General features: G+C 49.0%; 1 protein-coding gene across 2 annotated transcripts in view; it reads left to right on the top strand.

The window, feature by feature from the left end:
• Nucleotides 1-16,500, top strand: part of LOC124011976 (zinc finger and BTB domain-containing protein 16-A) — a 175,890-nt gene that overhangs the window by 107,902 nt on the left and 51,488 nt on the right. For both annotated transcript variants that reach the window (XM_046325279.1, XM_046325270.1), the window contains exon 4: nt 7,553-7,639. In XM_046325279.1, the coding sequence (XP_046181235.1) occupies nt 7,553-7,639 (87 nt within the window). The remainder of the gene's footprint in view (nt 1-7,552; nt 7,640-16,500) is intronic.

Genomic DNA, 16,500 nt, shown 5'->3' with positions numbered 1-16,500 from the left:
CTCTCTGCCTCTCTCTCTGCCTCTCTGCCTCTCTCCCCCTCTGCCTCTCTCCTTCTCTCTCCTCTCTCTGCCTCTCTGCCTCTCCCCCTCTCTGCCTCTCTCCCTCTCTCTCTGCCTCTCTGCCTCTCTCCCTCTCTGCCTCTCTTCTCCCCTCTGCTTCTCTGCCTCTCTGCCTCTGCCTCTCTCCCTCTCTGCCTCTCTGCCTCTCTCCCTCTCTGCCTCTCTGCCTCCTCTCTCCCTCTCTGCTTCTTTCCCTCTCTGCCTCTCTCTCTCTCTCTCTCCCTCTCTGCCTCTCTGCTCTCTCTCTCTCTCTCTCCTCTCTCCTCTCTGCTCTCTCTCTGCCCCTCTCCCCCCTCCTCTCTCCTCTCTCTGCCTCTCTGCCTCTCTCTCTCTCTCCTCTCTGCCTCTCTCTCTCTGCCTCTCTCTGCCTCTCTCCTTCTCTCTCTCTCCCTCTCTGCCTCTCTGCCTCTCTCCCTCTCTCCCTCTCTCCCTCTCTGCCTCTCTCCCTCTCTGCCTCTCTCCCTCTCTGCCTCTCTCCCTCTCTGCCTCTCTCCCTCTCTGCCTCTCTCCCTCTCTGCCTCTCTGCCTCTCTGCCCTCTCTCTCTCTGCCTCTCTGCCTCTCTCTCTGCCTCTCTGCCTCTCTCTCCTTCTCTGCCTCTCTGCCTCTGCTTCTCTCCCTCTCTCCCTCTCTGCCTCTCCCCTCTGCTTCTCTCCCTCTCTGCTTCTCTCTCTGCCTCTCTCCCTCTCTGCCTCTCTCTCTCCCTCTGCCTCTCTCCCTCTCTGCCTCTCTCCCCTCTGCTCTCTCCTCTCTGCCTCTCTCCCCCTCTCTGCTCTCCCCTCTCCTCTCTCTGCCCCTCTCCCTCTCCCTCTCTCTCCCTCTCTGCTTCTCTGCCTCTCTGCCTCTGCTTCTCTCCCCTCTCTCCTCTCTCTCTCTGCCTCTCTCTCTCCCTCTCTCCCTCTCTCTCTCTCCCTCTCTGCCTCTCCCTCTCTGCCTCTCTCTCTGCCTCTCCTCTCTGCCTCTCTGCCTCTCTGCCTCTCTGCCTCTCTCCTCTCTCTCTCTGCCTCTCTGCCTCTCTCCATCTCCACCTCTCTGCCTCTCTGCCTCTCCCCTTTGCCTCTCTCCTTCTCTGCCTCTCTCCCTCTCTGCCTCTCTGCCTCTCTCCCTCTCTGCCTCTGCTTCTCTCCCCCTCTGCTTCTCTGCCTCTCTGCCTCTGCTTCTCTCCCCCTCTGCCTCTCTGCTTCTCTCCCTCTCTGCCTCTCCCTCTCTGCCTCTCTGCTTCTCTCCCTCTCTGCTTCTTTCCCCCTCTGCCCTCTCTGCCTCTCTCTCTCTCTCTCTGCCTCTCTCCCTCTCTGCCTCTCTGCCTCTCTCCCTCTCTGCCTCTCTCCCTATCCCTCTCTACCCCTCTCTGCCCCTCTCCCTATCCCTCTCTGCCCCTCTCCCCCTCTCTCTCTCTGCCCCTCTCCCTCTCCTCTCTGCTTCTCTCCCTCTCCCTCTCACTCTCTGCTTCTCTCCCTCTCTCTCTCTCTCTCCCCCTCTCTCTCTCTCCCCTCTGCCTCTCTCCTTCTCTGCTTCTCTCCTTCTCTGCCTCTCTGCTTCTGCCTCTCTCTCTCTCTCTTCCTCTCTGCCTCTCTCCCTCTCTGCCTCTCTCCCTCTCTGCCTCTCTCCCTCTCTGCCTCTCTCCTTCTCTCCCCCCTCTCTCCCTCTCTGCTCTCTCTGCTCTCTCCCCCTCTCTTCTTCTCCCCCTCTGCCTCTCTGCTTCTCTCCTCTGCTTCTCTCTCTGCCCCCCTCTGCTTCTCTGCCTCTCTGCTTCTCTGCCTCTGCTTCTCTCTGCTTCTCTCCCTCTCTGCCTCTCTCCCCCTCTGCTTCTCTCCCTCTCTGCTTCTCTCCCCCTCTGCCTCTCTCCCTCTCTGCCTCTCTGCTTCTCTCTCTGCCTCCCTGCCTCTCTCCTCTCTGCCTCTCTTCTCCCTCTCTGCCTCTCTCTTCTCTCTGCCTCTCTCCCTCTCTCTCTCCCTCTCCCTCTCTCTCTTTCCTCTCCCCCTCTCCCTATCCTCTCTGCCTCTCTCCCTATCCCTCTCTGCCCTCTCTCTTCTATCCCTCTCTGCCCTCTCTCTCTCTCTCTCTCTGCTCTCCTCTCCTTCTATCCTCTCTGCCTTCTTCCTCTCTCTCTCTCTCCTCTTCTTCCCCTCTCTCTTTCCTCTCTGCCTCCTCTCCCTCTCTGCTTCTCTCTGCTTCTCTCTGCCCCTCTCTCTCTCTCTCTGCCTCTCTCTTTCTCTCCTCTCTCTCTCCTCTCTGCCTCTCTCCCTCTCCCTCTCTTCCTCTCTGCTTCTTTCCTCTCTGCCTTTCTCCTCTCTTTCCTCTCTGCTTCTTTCTCTCCCTTCTCTGCCTCTCTGCTTCTTTCTCTCTGCTTTTCTCTCCCTCTCTGCCTCTCTGCTTTTCTCTCTGCCTCTCTCTTTCCCTCTGCTCTCTGCCTCTCTGCTCTCTCTCCCCCTCTCCCTCTCTGCCTCTCTCAACCCTCTCTCCATCTCCCTCTCTGCCTCTCTGCCTCTCTCCTCTCCTCTCTGCCTCTCTCTCTCTCCTCTCTCTGCCCTCTCTCCCTCTCTGCCTCTCTCCCTCTCTCCCTCTCTGCCTCTCTCCCTCTCTGCCTCTCTCCCTCTCTGCCTCTCTGCCTCTCTCCATCTCCCTCTCTCCCTCTCTGCCTCTCTGCCTCTCTCTCTCTGCTTCTCTCTGCCTCTCTGCCTCTGCATCTCTGCCTCTGCTTCTCTCGTTCTCTGCTTCTCTGCCTTTCTCCATCTCTGCCTCTGCTTCTCTGCCTCTGCTTCTATCCCTCTCTGCCTCTCTGCTTCTATCCCCTCTCTGCTTCTCTCCCCCTCTGCTTCTCTCCCTCTGCTTCTCTCCCTCTCTGCTTCTCTCCGTCTCTGCTTCTTTCCCCCTCTGCTTCTCTCACCCTCTGCTTGATTTCCCCCTCTGCTTCTCTCCCCCTCTGCTTTTCTCCCCTCCTTCTCTCCCCCTCTGCTTCTTTCCTCCCCTCTCTCTCTCTGCTTCTTCTCCCTCTCTGCTTCTCTCCCCCTCTGCTTCTCTCCCCCTCTGCTTCCCCCTCTGCTTCTCTCCCCCTCTGCTTCTCTCCCCTCTGCTTCTCTCCCCCTCTGCTTCTCTCCCCTGCAGACCTCACCCTCCTTCTTCTCTCCCCCTCTGCTTCAGACTACTCCCCCTCTGCTTCTTTCCCCCTCTGCTTCTTTCCCCCAGGGTTTCTGCTTCTTTCCCCGTCTCTGCTTCTTTGACCCCCCTCTGCTTCTTTCCCTCTCTGCTTCTTTCCTCCCTCTGCTTCTTGCGGGCCCTCTCTGCTTCATGAATTCTGAATACATTCTCTGATTTTCTCTCCCTTCTGTCTTCTCCCCCTCTGTCTTCTCTCCCCTCTGCTTCTCTCCCCCTCTGCTTCTCTCAGTCCGAACAAGCAGCCACCGGCGCGTGTCCCTCTGCTTCTCTGCCTCCCCTCTGCTTCTGAGCCCTCCCCCTCTGCGAAAGGAGGTTACTCCCCCTGCTGCTTCTGTCTTTCAATTCCCCAGACTGCTTCTCGACCCCCCTGCTTCTCTCCCCTCTGAACTTCTCTCATCCCTCTGCTTCTTTCCCCCTCTGCTTCTCTCCCCCGCTGCTTCTCTCCCCCGCTGCTTCTCTCCCCCGCTGCTTCTCTCCCCCGCTGCTTCTTTCCCCCTCTGCTTCTTTCCCCCTCTGCTTCTTTCCCCCGCTGCTTCTCTCCCCTCTGCTTCTTTCCCCCGCTGCTTCTTTCCCCCGCTGCTTCTCTCCCCTCTGCTTCTTTCCCTCTGCTTTTCTTTCCTCTCTGCCTTTCCTCTGCTTTCCTTCGGAATCCTCTGAATGCCTCTTTCCTCTCTGCTTCTTTCCTCTCTGCTTCTTTCCATGAATCTCTGCTTTTAGACAAAAACAAAAATTTCCTCTCTGAACATCTTCTTTCCTCTCTGCTTCTTTCCCTCTCTGCTTCTTTCCCTCTCTGCTTCTTTCCCTCTGCTTTTCTTTCCTCTCTGCTTCTTTCCTCTCTGCTTCTTTCCCTCTCTGCTTCTTTCCCCCGCTGCTTCTCTCCCCCTCTGCTTCTTTCCCTCTGCTTCTTTCCCTCTGCGGTGAGGAGGAAGGGAGTTTTCTTTCCGACTCTGCTTCTTTCCTCTCTCCTGCTTCTTTCCCTCTGCTTTTCTTTCCTCTCTGCTTTTCTTTCCTCTCTGCTTCTTTCCCTCTGCTTCTTTCCCTCTGCTTTTCTTTCCTCTGCTTTTCTTTCCTCTCTGCTTCTTTCCCTCTGCTTTTCTTTCCTCTCTGCTTCTTTCCCTCTGCTTTTCTTTCCTCTCTGCTTCTTTCCCTCTGCTTTTCTTTTCCCTCTGCTTTTCTTTCCCTCTACTTTTGTCCAGCTTTCCCCTCTGCTTTTCTTTCCCCCTCTGCTTCTTTTTCAGTCCCTCTGCTTCAACCCCCCGGCTGCTTCTTTCCCTCTCTGCTTCTCTCCCCCTCTGCTTCTCTCCCCTCTGCCTCTCTGCTTCTTTCCCTCTCTGCCTCTCTGCTTCGTTCTCCCCCTCTGCTTCTTTCCCCATCTCCCTCTCTGACTCTGCTTCTCTCCCCCTCTGCTTCTTTCCCCATCTCCCTCTCTGACTCTCTGCTTCTCTCCCCATCTGCCTCTCTCCCCCTCTGCCTCTCTGCTTCTCTCCCCTCTGCCTCTCTCCCTCTCTGCCTCTCTGCTTCTCTCCCCCTCTGCATTGCAGGCTGAGGGCTGGCTCTGTGTGGCTGGTTGGTGTTGTGGTGGGGCTCCATTATATTGGGTTAGCTCAGACACCGTGTGGTGGGCTACTGGCACTTCCAATCAGGGGTACCCCCTTAAACATCCATGACCACTCCAAGGGAGCATGGAAAGGCGGGACACTACACCTCCCCTTCTACTCTGTGCTGTGAGTAGGAGGAGGCAGCATTTCTCTTTTGTTTAGAAACGCCAAAATCCCACTGCCCGCAGCGTTGTGTAATATTTCAGAGGAGGAAGTGAAAAGGGAAGCGTCAGTCAGTGGCACGTGGCACAAACCCCCCCTCCTCCTTTTACTTGGGTTATTCGAAGCAACAGTTGTGCAAGGCCCATTATGTCAGGTTAGGGCACGGTTGTGGCAACATGGAGGGAGGCTGGGGAGAGAGGAAGCAGGAGTTGTTGGAGAACAATTATTTTATAGCCACTTCTTTCTCTCCCTCTTTTTTTCTCTCTCTGGAGAGGCAAGCAGTTATTCTGAGCAGCAGAGTTGGTGCTGCCACGGCACTACCCGGGGGCAGAGGGTCGGGGGGAGAAGGGAAGGATGGTGCCAGAGTGCCAGGGAGGAGTTTTTCTCTCACCCCTCGTCCCCCTCCCTTCTCCTCTCCTCTGTCCGGCTAACAAGATGCCTTCTATTGATCAAAGGGAAATAAGAAAGGAGGTGAAAATGTACCACTATAATTTGTGTTAAGGTTTTTCTGAGGCCCCCAGAATGGTTCCTCCTTGCCTGCTGGGTGGCTGGCTGACTGTGTGCTGTGGCTTCTCTATCGGTCCTACTCCCCGCTCAGACAGTAATGAGCCACACCAATGAGGTGCCACAGAGGTTTTGTCCTCATAGAGACACGGCATCACGCTGCCACTTCCTCTAAGAATTGATGTCCATGTGCCGTGGTGAATACTCCATCGTGAGCCTGTTTAGTACACGGCTTCGGCCTCCCTGGGGAGGGGTTAGAGTGTTGCGCCATCTGTGGTGCCCCGGTTCACTAACTCTACACTGTGCTAGTTCCACCCAGGTAAAGACTGTATTGGCTCATGGTTACAGTACGTTGACTGAAACAAACAATCGACTAAAGCATTTTAGTCCGTGTTTAAGGCAAGGTGTTTTTCTAGACCATGTGACCCAACCAGGAAAAACTATTGGCTCTATAATATCCAATCATCTCCATTGGTCTCTGGAAGAAGCAGGGGGAGCTGATTTTATTAATGCAAATTTAAAATGAGATACTCTGTCTAAATTTCACCTGAACATGGTTCCCTCTCCAAAGGTTAAGTATTTATTTTAACGGACTAATTTGACCATATGTTCAACTCTGCATTAAACATCCCTGGCCATACGCTATATTAAAATATGCATAACATCAAGAGTATTACTTTGGCAATGTTTTACTGAAGGCCATATTTCAGTGAAAAAGTACCTATATTAACGATGGTTCGGTGGTATCCAGATTGTCATACCGTCAAATAGTTCCTGTACTCTACCGGAGTATTCGGTATTATCGGCAGTGAAAACTAGGGCCGCTATTTCTTTCCATTAAAATAAAAAGTTTTACAAATTCACGCACAAAACTAATTTAGGCAGCAGGGATCTTGATCTAGGAGTCGATTGATTTGTCTCTGCTGTAACCAATAAACTTGACCTTGCAAGCTAGCCACTTAACTAGCAAGTTATCACACCAAATGCATAGCTGGAGCCCTGAGCTGTAGATATTTTATTTGGGACATCTTGTATTTTTTACAGTGTTGAAAAACATACGATACCAACCAAGTCTAACATTGACTAATGCCCTTGTGCTGTGAGTGTGTGAAATGACAGTTAAGGTCAAGTACAATATCTAATACAGTAGATACTTGTGTTGCGTAAGTTGTAACTGGCAAATTTAGAACTCCACCGTGTCCATCATGTGTCAGTGTAACTTGTCTTCCTCAGACTTATAGTGCAGCTGTTTTGTAATATCACTGGTTGTCGTTACGAAACCGACACCCAGATAAAAAGTGATCTTAGTATTGACTTCCTGTTATGATTAGCTGCTGCTGGAGGCTGCCGTAACCCTTGGAGACACTGCCAAGAACAGAACAGCCAAGGTCTAGTTTATCGTTCTCTGTGTCCTGGGATCAGGATCTCACAGGAACACAGAACATGACTGTTTGATATCTGGGTGGAGCAGGACACAAGTTAGCGAACTAGCCTAGCGACACCATAAAGCTGTTGACTGGCTGGACCTGAGACATGCTCCCAGAGTACCTTCTGTTTGTATGGGCTAAATACTAACGCGAGACCTCAGCTCTTCATACAGCACTTATACAGTTCAATTCAATCAACTTTATTCTGTTATTGTCCCTGGCTGGGGAATAAAAAAGTTTATTAAACTGAGTTGGATTGTAGAAATGCAGTGTGAAGAGGAGAGGCCCAACGTTGGCACACATTTGCATACTGTACTTTTAAAGCTGCTCAGACACGATGGGTCTTGTTATTGACATAGTGCTGAACAATACAGGTGTTTCAAAAAAGAGTTTGCTTGTTGCAGGTGTGTGAGAATATTTTTTTATGATATCTTAAATGGAGAAGAACAACTTGCACACTCCTCTTGGCAGTATCACTTTGTACATTTAAAAAACAACTTTAAATGTCACAATCGTATGTCTGTTCCAAAGGTTATGTAATCTTACCACACACATACTATATATTACATGTATCTACAGTTAGGCCCAATACAGTGTAGGAATTATACTATGTCCACATGAAACACTTCTCCTCTCCTGTGTTGCAGCTGGTGAGAAGGCCATTGTCTGTGACCAGTGTGGGGCCCAGTTCCAGAAGGAGGATGCTCTGGAGGCTCACAGACAGATCCACACAGGTAAGAACACAGCCACCACTTCTGCTTCAATAAGGCTTTACATGTGTTCCCACCATCACTCTGTGTTAGAGAGAATTGTTCTCTTTAGAAGAGTTTCTCCACTCCCACCAGGGTCTTGTACACCATCTCATTCTGTTTGTTGTGTGAGTGTCTACAGTTTGCTCCTGAGGTTAAATGTCTAACTAAGTCATGTGAAATAGGTCCGATTGATGGCTATAAATAAAACAAAACACAAAAAAGCATTCATTTTGGTGTGGTCTGAAGCATATCAACTAATAATGTATGCTTGTTGACTTTGTGATATAATGATTAAAATAGTTGTTTTTACACCACAGTGAGTTTATAGTATGCTACATCTTACTGCTCTTGGCACTGTACCAAGCAGAAAGACCCAGCAGGGACATTACCATATCCCGTGTCACAGCGGTAAAAGCTAGTAACCATGGCTTCCGGTATAAAGCCGAACCCTCTCAGTCATGGTTATAAGCCGGCTGGCTCGTTCCACGGCGAGGTGGGGGTCTGGAAGGTGGAGGTCTGTAATCTTCCCTGGCACACAGGGCTCCCTCAGCCTGACTACACGGGCTGGATGCCAGAGAGGGAGAAGGCGAAGGGGCACTCAGACCTGGTCTTTACCGTCCAGCTATAGCTAGATGACTCCTGATATCTCCAGGAGTGATAAGTATACATTTTTGTGTTTCTCTTTTTTAATTTTTGCTAGCTAAGTCCGTCTACTTTAAGTGCTGTCTGTCTTCCCAGTAGCCTACTTGGTTTGTGAACTACTCACTGCTCATAACTTGCAGATTGTTGACACATCAACCAGGTTCAAGGGGCAGGGCAATTTCTGACTTGTTTTGGTAATCAGTGGCTGTATTGGAGGGGGAGTGGTTTCACCTCTCCTAGGCAATCAGCAATTAGTGTTTGTTCTTCAGTCTCCCCTGGTTTCTCAAAGGCAGCTGGTAAGTGGAGGTCATGTCAGTGGCGGATTTGTCGCAAAACTAAGACGGTTCTGCCGAGTTGTTTGAGGAAGGAATGCGAGGAAGGCTTCACACCACTCTCTCACTTCACTTCAGTCTCACTTCAGCTTGGAACTGCTGATCTGTGGACAAGAACGCCAAGTTCATCTCAGCCTATTCTGCCCTTCAGTCCCTTGACTTTTTGGCCCTGACGGAGACATGGATCACCCCAGAGAACACTGCTACCCCAGCTGCTCTCTTCATCTGACTATGTTTTCTGTCATAGTCCGGGAGCATATGGTCACCAGATTTAATTTAATTTCTCTTAAATGGAGATTTTCTCTTTTCTCCCTCTCTCACCTGTCCATCTCCTCATTTGAATTCCATGCTGTCACAATCACTTGTCCAATCAAGCTTAACATTATTGTCATCTATCACCCACCAGGTGCCCTTTAAGAGTTCCTCATTGACACCGTGATAAGCTCATTTCCTGACGATGGCTCTCCGCTCTTTGTACTTGGCGACTTCAACCTCCCGACGTCTGCCTTCGATTCGTTTTTCCCCCAACTCTCTCTTTCCCTTCCTCGCCTCTTTTGACCTCGCCCTTTCCCAGTCTCCTCCAACTCACAAGGCCGGCAATATGCTTGACCTCTTCTTTACCAGAAGCTGCTCGCCTACTGATCTCACCACAACCCCTCTCCAGGTCTCTGATCACTACTTTGTTTCCTTTTCTGTCTCCCTTTCCTCCAACCCTACCCAGATGGTCATGCTCCGTTGCAATCTTCACACTCTCTCTCCCACTCTACTCCTCTTTTTCTATCCTATCATCTCTTCTTCTGCTAAATCCTTCTCCCTCCTGTCTCCTGATTGTGCCTTTCAACCCTACTCTCCTCCCTTTCCACATCCTATAACTTGCACTGTCCCATTTCCTCCCAGCCGGCTTGCCCCTCCTGCTCTGTGGCTGAGTGACTCATTGCAAGCTTACACAACAGGGTTGCAGGCAGCTGAGCGAAAATGAAGGAAAACTAAACTTCCAGAGGACCTTACCATCCTTCCACTCTCTCCTCCCCTCTGTATCCGGTGATAAAGACACTTTCTACCACTCTAAATTTCAACAGCCTCTAACCCTTTTCCACCTTCTTCTCCCTCCTTAATCCTCCACCCCTCCCCCTCCCTCTCTGCTGATGACTTTGTCAACCACTTTGAAAAAGAGACATCCTCTACTCATTCACTCAGCCTATTGAATCCACTGGTCTCATTCACACAGAACTACCCTATGCCTTGACCTCTTTATCCCCTCTCTCTCCAGATGACATCCTGTGTCTAGGGAGGTCTGGCTGCCCAACAACCTGCCCGCTTGACCCTGTCTTCTCCTCCCTTCTGCAGACCATTTCTAGAAACCTTCTCCCATTCCTCACTTCCCTCATCAACTCATCCCTGACCCCTCTGACTTCAAAATGGCCCAAGTTGCTCCCTTCCTCAAGAAACCAACTCAACTAATTTGACGTAAAAAACAATAGAGCTGTATCCCTTCTTTCTTTTCTTTCCAAAACACTTGAGCGTGCTGTCTCTTATCAACTTTCTCATTGTCTCTCTCAGAACCATCTTCTTGACCCTAACCAGTCAGGCTTCAAGATGGGTCACTCAACCGAGACTGCTCTTTTCTGTGTCACAGAGGCTCTCCCCACTGCCAAAGCTGACTCTCTCTCCTCTATTTTCATCCTCTTCGATCTATCTCCTGCCTTTGACACAGTGAACCATAAGATCCTCCTCTCCACCCTCTCAGGGCTGGGCATCTCAGGCTATGCACACTCTTGGATTGCATCCTACTTGGCAGGCCGCTCCTACTAGGTGACATGGAGAGGATATGTGTCTTCACCACGTACTCTAACTACTGGTGTCCTCCAGGGCTCGGTTCTAGGCCCTCTTCTCTCTATACCCTAAGTCACTCGGCTCTGTCATATCCTCACATGGTCTGTCCTATCATTGCTATGCGGATGACACTCAACTACTTGCGTATGTGGCCAATGATTCTTAATTTACAAGAGGTGCAGACTCAAGTTTCCCTCCACTCACATTTGGCACCGGTGGAGCTTGTGTGTGTATGCTGATACTGTAAGGAGGATGACTAGGTGTGTTGTGATTGCTGGACTCCAGAGTGTGGCAGAGATGGGTCACAACCTCCAGTGTATGTGTGTAGCATTGATGTGTGTAACCTGTGGTTTACTGGGTTACAGCCATTCTATCGCTCCACACTTCTGTGACCGGCCAAACAACAAGCCATCCTCTTTCAGAACTATGGACTGGTAATGTGATCCAAGCTGTGTTGTCCTGTATATCAACCTCAATGCCTCCTCAAGTGGTACACTTTACTCTTACTTTTTTGTGAAACTAAAACATTTTCAGTAGATATAGTATTCTTGTACTCCATGTGCCATTGTTAGGGAGATGGTTACTCAATATGTAGGTATTCTCTGTTTTGTTTTTTAAATGGGGGAGGAGCTCCTCTGTGTACCCCAACAGAACCAGAATGGAGTATAACTCAGTGTAATGGAGACTGACACCGTCATCTGAGCCTGACCCAAATAACTTCCCGGAGCAATCTGGGTGGGCCCGCATTTTTTGACAGGCATGTCTCGGGGCTAACGCCACTTGAGCTGGCCCCCTATTTGGCAGCGGCCATGACCAATTCAGGGTCATATAGTAAAGAGGGGTTAAATGAGGCTAATGATCAGACAGTCATACCAGCAGAAAGTCTAAATATAGAATTCCAGTCTGGAGTAGAAAAATAGGCAAGGGACTTGTCTTCCTGCCTGGGTTTGAAACAGCAGTGAGGCCAGTCTCCCCCGAGACCCACTGGGCTTATATTCTAAAATGTGCTCTAACGCATGGCTAGGCTTGATTCGGCTGCTCCATCTCTCAATATGCTCACCCATATGCTTAGCTTTACTCAGTCTACTCGCTCTGGAAAATGGGTTATCACCTAATTCTGATTGTGTGGAGCTCTGTGTGCGAGTGTGGCGATGCATAACTTACTGTACACTGTCAGAAAGGTGATTATTCACACTTTAAACCATTTGGAACACAACATGTGTGCATATTATATGCTAACGTTTCCAGGAAGTGTGACTCGTGTAAAGTGAGATTGAGTGAGTAATCACTCTGTTCTGTTCACACTCTCTCTGGTATACAGAAATGTTTGAGTGACACGAAGGTTGTAATGAGTTGCAATATACACCTTTTTCGATGTAAGAGAGGAGCTCCTCTGGGATCTGCGGTGTCCATCTAACGCCAGACAAAACACACTTACTTATCAGTTAGAGATCCCCCCCCTCCTCCCTTTCTACCCCTTCTTCCACAGTTCTGTGGTTGTGTGACTCTGTGTTGCACTCGCTATGTAAATAGTTCCTGACCGTCGGCGTGGAGGTGGTGTTTATGATGGCCAGAGTTTTGCGTGGCGTTGTAAACATCCAGGTCTCAGTTTCCCGCTGGCAGCGCAGGCAGACTTTGGCCAGCAGAGAGGCTATAGAAGGGCAAAGAGCTAGGGCCGGTTCTCTCCTGTTCCCCTCATGCGATCATCCCTCCGCCGCTGAAACACTCTGTGTTAAACAGTCAAGGATGAATGGCATTCCCGGAAACCGCACCGAGTTTGGAAGAAGTGCATTATGTCACCCCTTGGCTCTCATGTATGAGTTACCAAACGGAGGAATACACAGTTCCCTAACGAGATGTTCTAGTCAACTGCTTTTTGTTGTTGCTTTTTTTCTACACGTGCACTGTACACTTGAAACGTTGGCTGACAGATTTGAAATGGATGTAAGATTATAAGAATTATTGTGCAATTGCAGACCTAACACTTTCTGTGAGGACCACATTTATTTTAAAAAGCACTTTGTTTTTGTGCAGTGGTCGAACACCAGACAGGGGAAAATATTGTTGACCATCAAAGCCAAATGTTATCGAAGTGTCTGCTTTGCATTATGGGGTGCTGTTCTGAAATGACAATATTTGGCCTGTAAGTCATGCCCATTTCTGGGTGATGCTGCTCCTTCAACGGGCACTATTGTGGCATCCTTTCTGGCGAGTTGATGTCAGAGTTATCAGTTGCAGCAGCTCTTCTTTATCCACTCAGACTCACACTGGTTGGTTGTAAAAACAGGACGGATCACAAGCTTTATATTTAGCGTTACTTTGGTATTTGCTTAGGTTAGTTTATATCCCTGTGCATGTGTGTACGGTACTCTGAACCTTTTCACACTATGTACACATGAAACCTTGAGTAATTGTAAGGGCGCTCTACTGTAAAGGAACATTCCGTGTATTTTCTGAACGTTAACATTTTGAAATTAGTATGGCAAACACGACAGTCACTTGTCAATGGAAGAAGTAAAAGAAAATCAACTAATCAAGTTGTTTTGTTGATAGTACCATCTCATTTATCATAAAGCCAATGCTATTGGCATTAGGCCTCATCTCTTCATCCGAGACTAATTGATTGTGGCCACAGTTGAATATATCTGAATAACACAGTCAGCAGTGTTAGCTGGGGATTTTGCGGTGACATGACTCTGAGAAAAACAACATCATGTGCCTGTGTGGTTACGCAGTAGGCTACTGCCCTGCCCTGCTCCCGCAGACTACACTGCCGACGTAATTTCTAAGGGCAGTCCAAACTGACTCCCACCTATAACACCTCTGGTATAGCTCCGGAGGGTTCCACCTCACACGGACCTAAGTCACAGTGACGATCACATTATAGAACCTGACATTGATCAACACTTTTGAACGACACACCTCTCAAACGAAACGCAACCCTCTCACACAAGCCACATCTTAATGGCTTGGGCTAGTTCTAAGAGAGACTGTAGTCTTGCCAGGAGATCCCATGTCCTAATGTGACTTTTAAGCTTGATTACATAGTATGAATCTCCCCTCAATGCATGTACAGTAGCTAGAGCAAGTTTAACTGCAGAAGGTAATGCACTAGGTTTTTTCCACTAGAGTTCAGTGCAAATAAAATAGTGTGATATCCTGGAACAGTGTTGTCTTTTCTGTGCAGATAAAGGGGAGCAGCCCTGTCAGGACACCATGTGAGCTGTGGCTGAAATGAGTGTTGACAATGCTGTAATGACATGGGGATGGAGAGCTGACGAGCTGACCTGGGAGCAGTGTAGCCGTCTAACAGTAACCACCTTCTATCCACCGCCTAACTGGTGACCCTCAGGGACTGTCTCTCGCTCTGCAATATCAGCGCAGGTCATCTTGTCTGCACCTTGTTCAACAGGGGGGAAACTCACTTATTGTGCAAATGATCAGAATGGCACCTTCGGTCATTGGTAAAGGCCATCTGATTTGGCCCATGTTTAGGAAGGGAAGCAACGTGTTTTCCATGAGATGGTGGTAGTCCTGTTTATAGACGAGCCATCTGACCCCCCCCCCCCCTCCGCAAGATTCCTGGTCTCAGTGAAAATTAAGAAATAATGGGAGGGACTAACCCCTCATTTTCTATCCCCCTCTCTCCCTCCCTCTCTCACTCTTTTTTAAGTCTTGTGTTACAGGGAAAATATGCAAAACATTTTGGAGGCAACAGTGGATTTAGCTGGTGGGAACACGGCGTGACTCCAGCGGCCAGGGCCACAGAGTAAACAGTTTCTTTCTCAAGCCAGAAATAGTTTGGACAGTGAGCGAGAGAAAAGGGAGGACAACACGCCTGTGTTATGGTGCAGTGAGACAAGAAGCCTGAGGCCTCTTTCTTTCCTTCTCTCGCGATTTCATTCCCACCCCCACTTTTTTTTTCACTCCCACATCTGAAAATGTTCACACTGGTGGCCTCCCAGTCAGTCCACACACACACACACACACACACACACACACACACACACACACACACACACACACACACACACACACACACACACACACACACACACACACACACCAACACATACCCCTTTCATGTGCAACTTTCCTAAATTTAGGCCACTGCCACTGGTGAACAGGGTTCACGTCAAAAGTGTTGATTATCTCAATCACATTAGGCAAATAAGACCATATCTTTAGCATTTAGTTAATAGTGACATTATTGAGTTGTCAGTGAGCATCAGAGCCATGATGAACACACAGCCTTGGTATGGAAGTGTGTTTGTTTGCCTTAAATTCTGGATTGTGTTTATGTGGACATCAAGGTTGAATAAATCGATGTTTTACCATACAAAGAATAACTGTATTTATTCAGCACAAACCATCTATAAATGGTAATTGGAGGTACTTGAATGATATTTGGTAGTGTTTCATTTTTGATTGGTGCGTTAGCCTCATGAATGGCCTCCCACTGTTGTCATCTGGTGCGCAGTAATGCTGCGTTAGTTCATATAATAAAGCGTTAACCCCCATATATCGCTAGCCTTTAATTATTGAGCAAGCTGTCCCTCAGTCTGGCATATTACCCATCTGTCTGTCTGACTGGTCTTTGTCCCTGTAAACTACAGTGGAGTGCACTTATAGAAAAGGTCTTTGTCCCTTCTTAGTATATTAGTGAGGCATAGTTTTCATAATAGTGTACTGTGTAGGTATTATGTTGATGTTTCTGTCCTTATGAACCAGGTCTAATGCACAGATCTGTGTTCCCTGAGATCCGGAGTGACATATAGTGTAGTTTATTTGAGGGCTGACCTGTCTGTCACTGTAGATAGGCAGGGATTGGTCTCCTTGATGGTCCCTTTTCCCACCAAAGTCACGATTCGGAGGGAGTGTTACTGTATCTCCTAAATATATACCAGCATGGACCAGCCAGACCAACTTTCTGACTGAAAGAGGAGGCGGTTGCAGAATCTCCTTTTGATGTGGTTAGTAATCAAAACTCCACCATTCCCATTGTTTTTACCTTCTCTAGTTTTGCCTACAGTCTTTTTTCATTCATCATTATGTGCAAAAGCTTTTTGATAAGTGAAAAGACTAAGAGAGAACACGTCAGGGTAATTTGAGTTTATGGGAGAAGTTTAACAGGTGGCATAGGGCAAGCTTTGCAACCCAATCCTCCCTCTGTCCCAGTTAAAATAGTTTTGCTATGCAGTATGGGTAACATTTGCTAAAGGTGTCTTGTGAACAGCTGAGGTGTAGTTGAGAAGAGCTCTTAGAAATCTTTCAGCTGACTGTCATTCAGAATCGTACAGGGTTATTTAAATAGTGGATCTATCAACCTCTCTCTCCGAGACAGTGGAGACCTTCTACAGTTCTAAAATACCTTCAATGCTCCTCTTTTCTCCACTCTCCTGGACAGAACTCTTTTTTTCCTCCTTCATCTCTCTCACTCACTTCCCAAAATAAGAGGTGTACAAGTGGTCTGAGTCAGTATCAGTGAACAAATTAAATCAAGTGCAGACCTAGACTACAGTCTCTTCTTCTCCCTGTTTTCTTTCCTCTCTGCTCCCCTCTCCAAACAATTTTTTTTGCCAGATAGGATCTAAATGAGTTTTCCAGGCGCAGGGATGCTCAGCTGGCCTGAAAGATACCATGCGGGGGGAGTAATCATCCTCCGTGGCAGGAATGTTTAGCCATTAGACCAAGTGTAAATTCCCACAATGAGCTCTACGTTTATTGACTGGGCCTTGTGCATTATGTGAGGCGTCTTTGCGAGGGGCCATGTGTCTGTGGGGGCTGGGGGGAATGCGACCTGGCACCGACACAGCTTCCTTCCACTGCCTACCCCAGCCAGTGAGAAGTACCCAACGAGGTCTCTCTGTTCTCTATTCGCGGCTTAGTAGGTGTTGTGGTGGCACGGCCGCATTGTGGCATGGCCACGGGAACCTGGGGAACAGCACTGTTTTGGGGGTTAGTGGAGGAAGAGCCAGTCGGGGTGGGGGGGGGGGGGTCAGGCAGCAAATTGGGATATCAGAATGCGTTTCGCGG

The sequence above is a fragment of the Oncorhynchus gorbuscha genome, linkage group LG02 (genome assembly GCF_021184085.1).
Source record: "Oncorhynchus gorbuscha isolate QuinsamMale2020 ecotype Even-year linkage group LG02, OgorEven_v1.0, whole genome shotgun sequence".
Lineage (NCBI taxonomy): Eukaryota > Metazoa > Chordata > Actinopteri > Salmoniformes > Salmonidae > Oncorhynchus > Oncorhynchus gorbuscha.
Note: the sequence above shows the minus strand (reverse complement) of the source record. Positions and strands in the feature narration are given on the sequence as shown.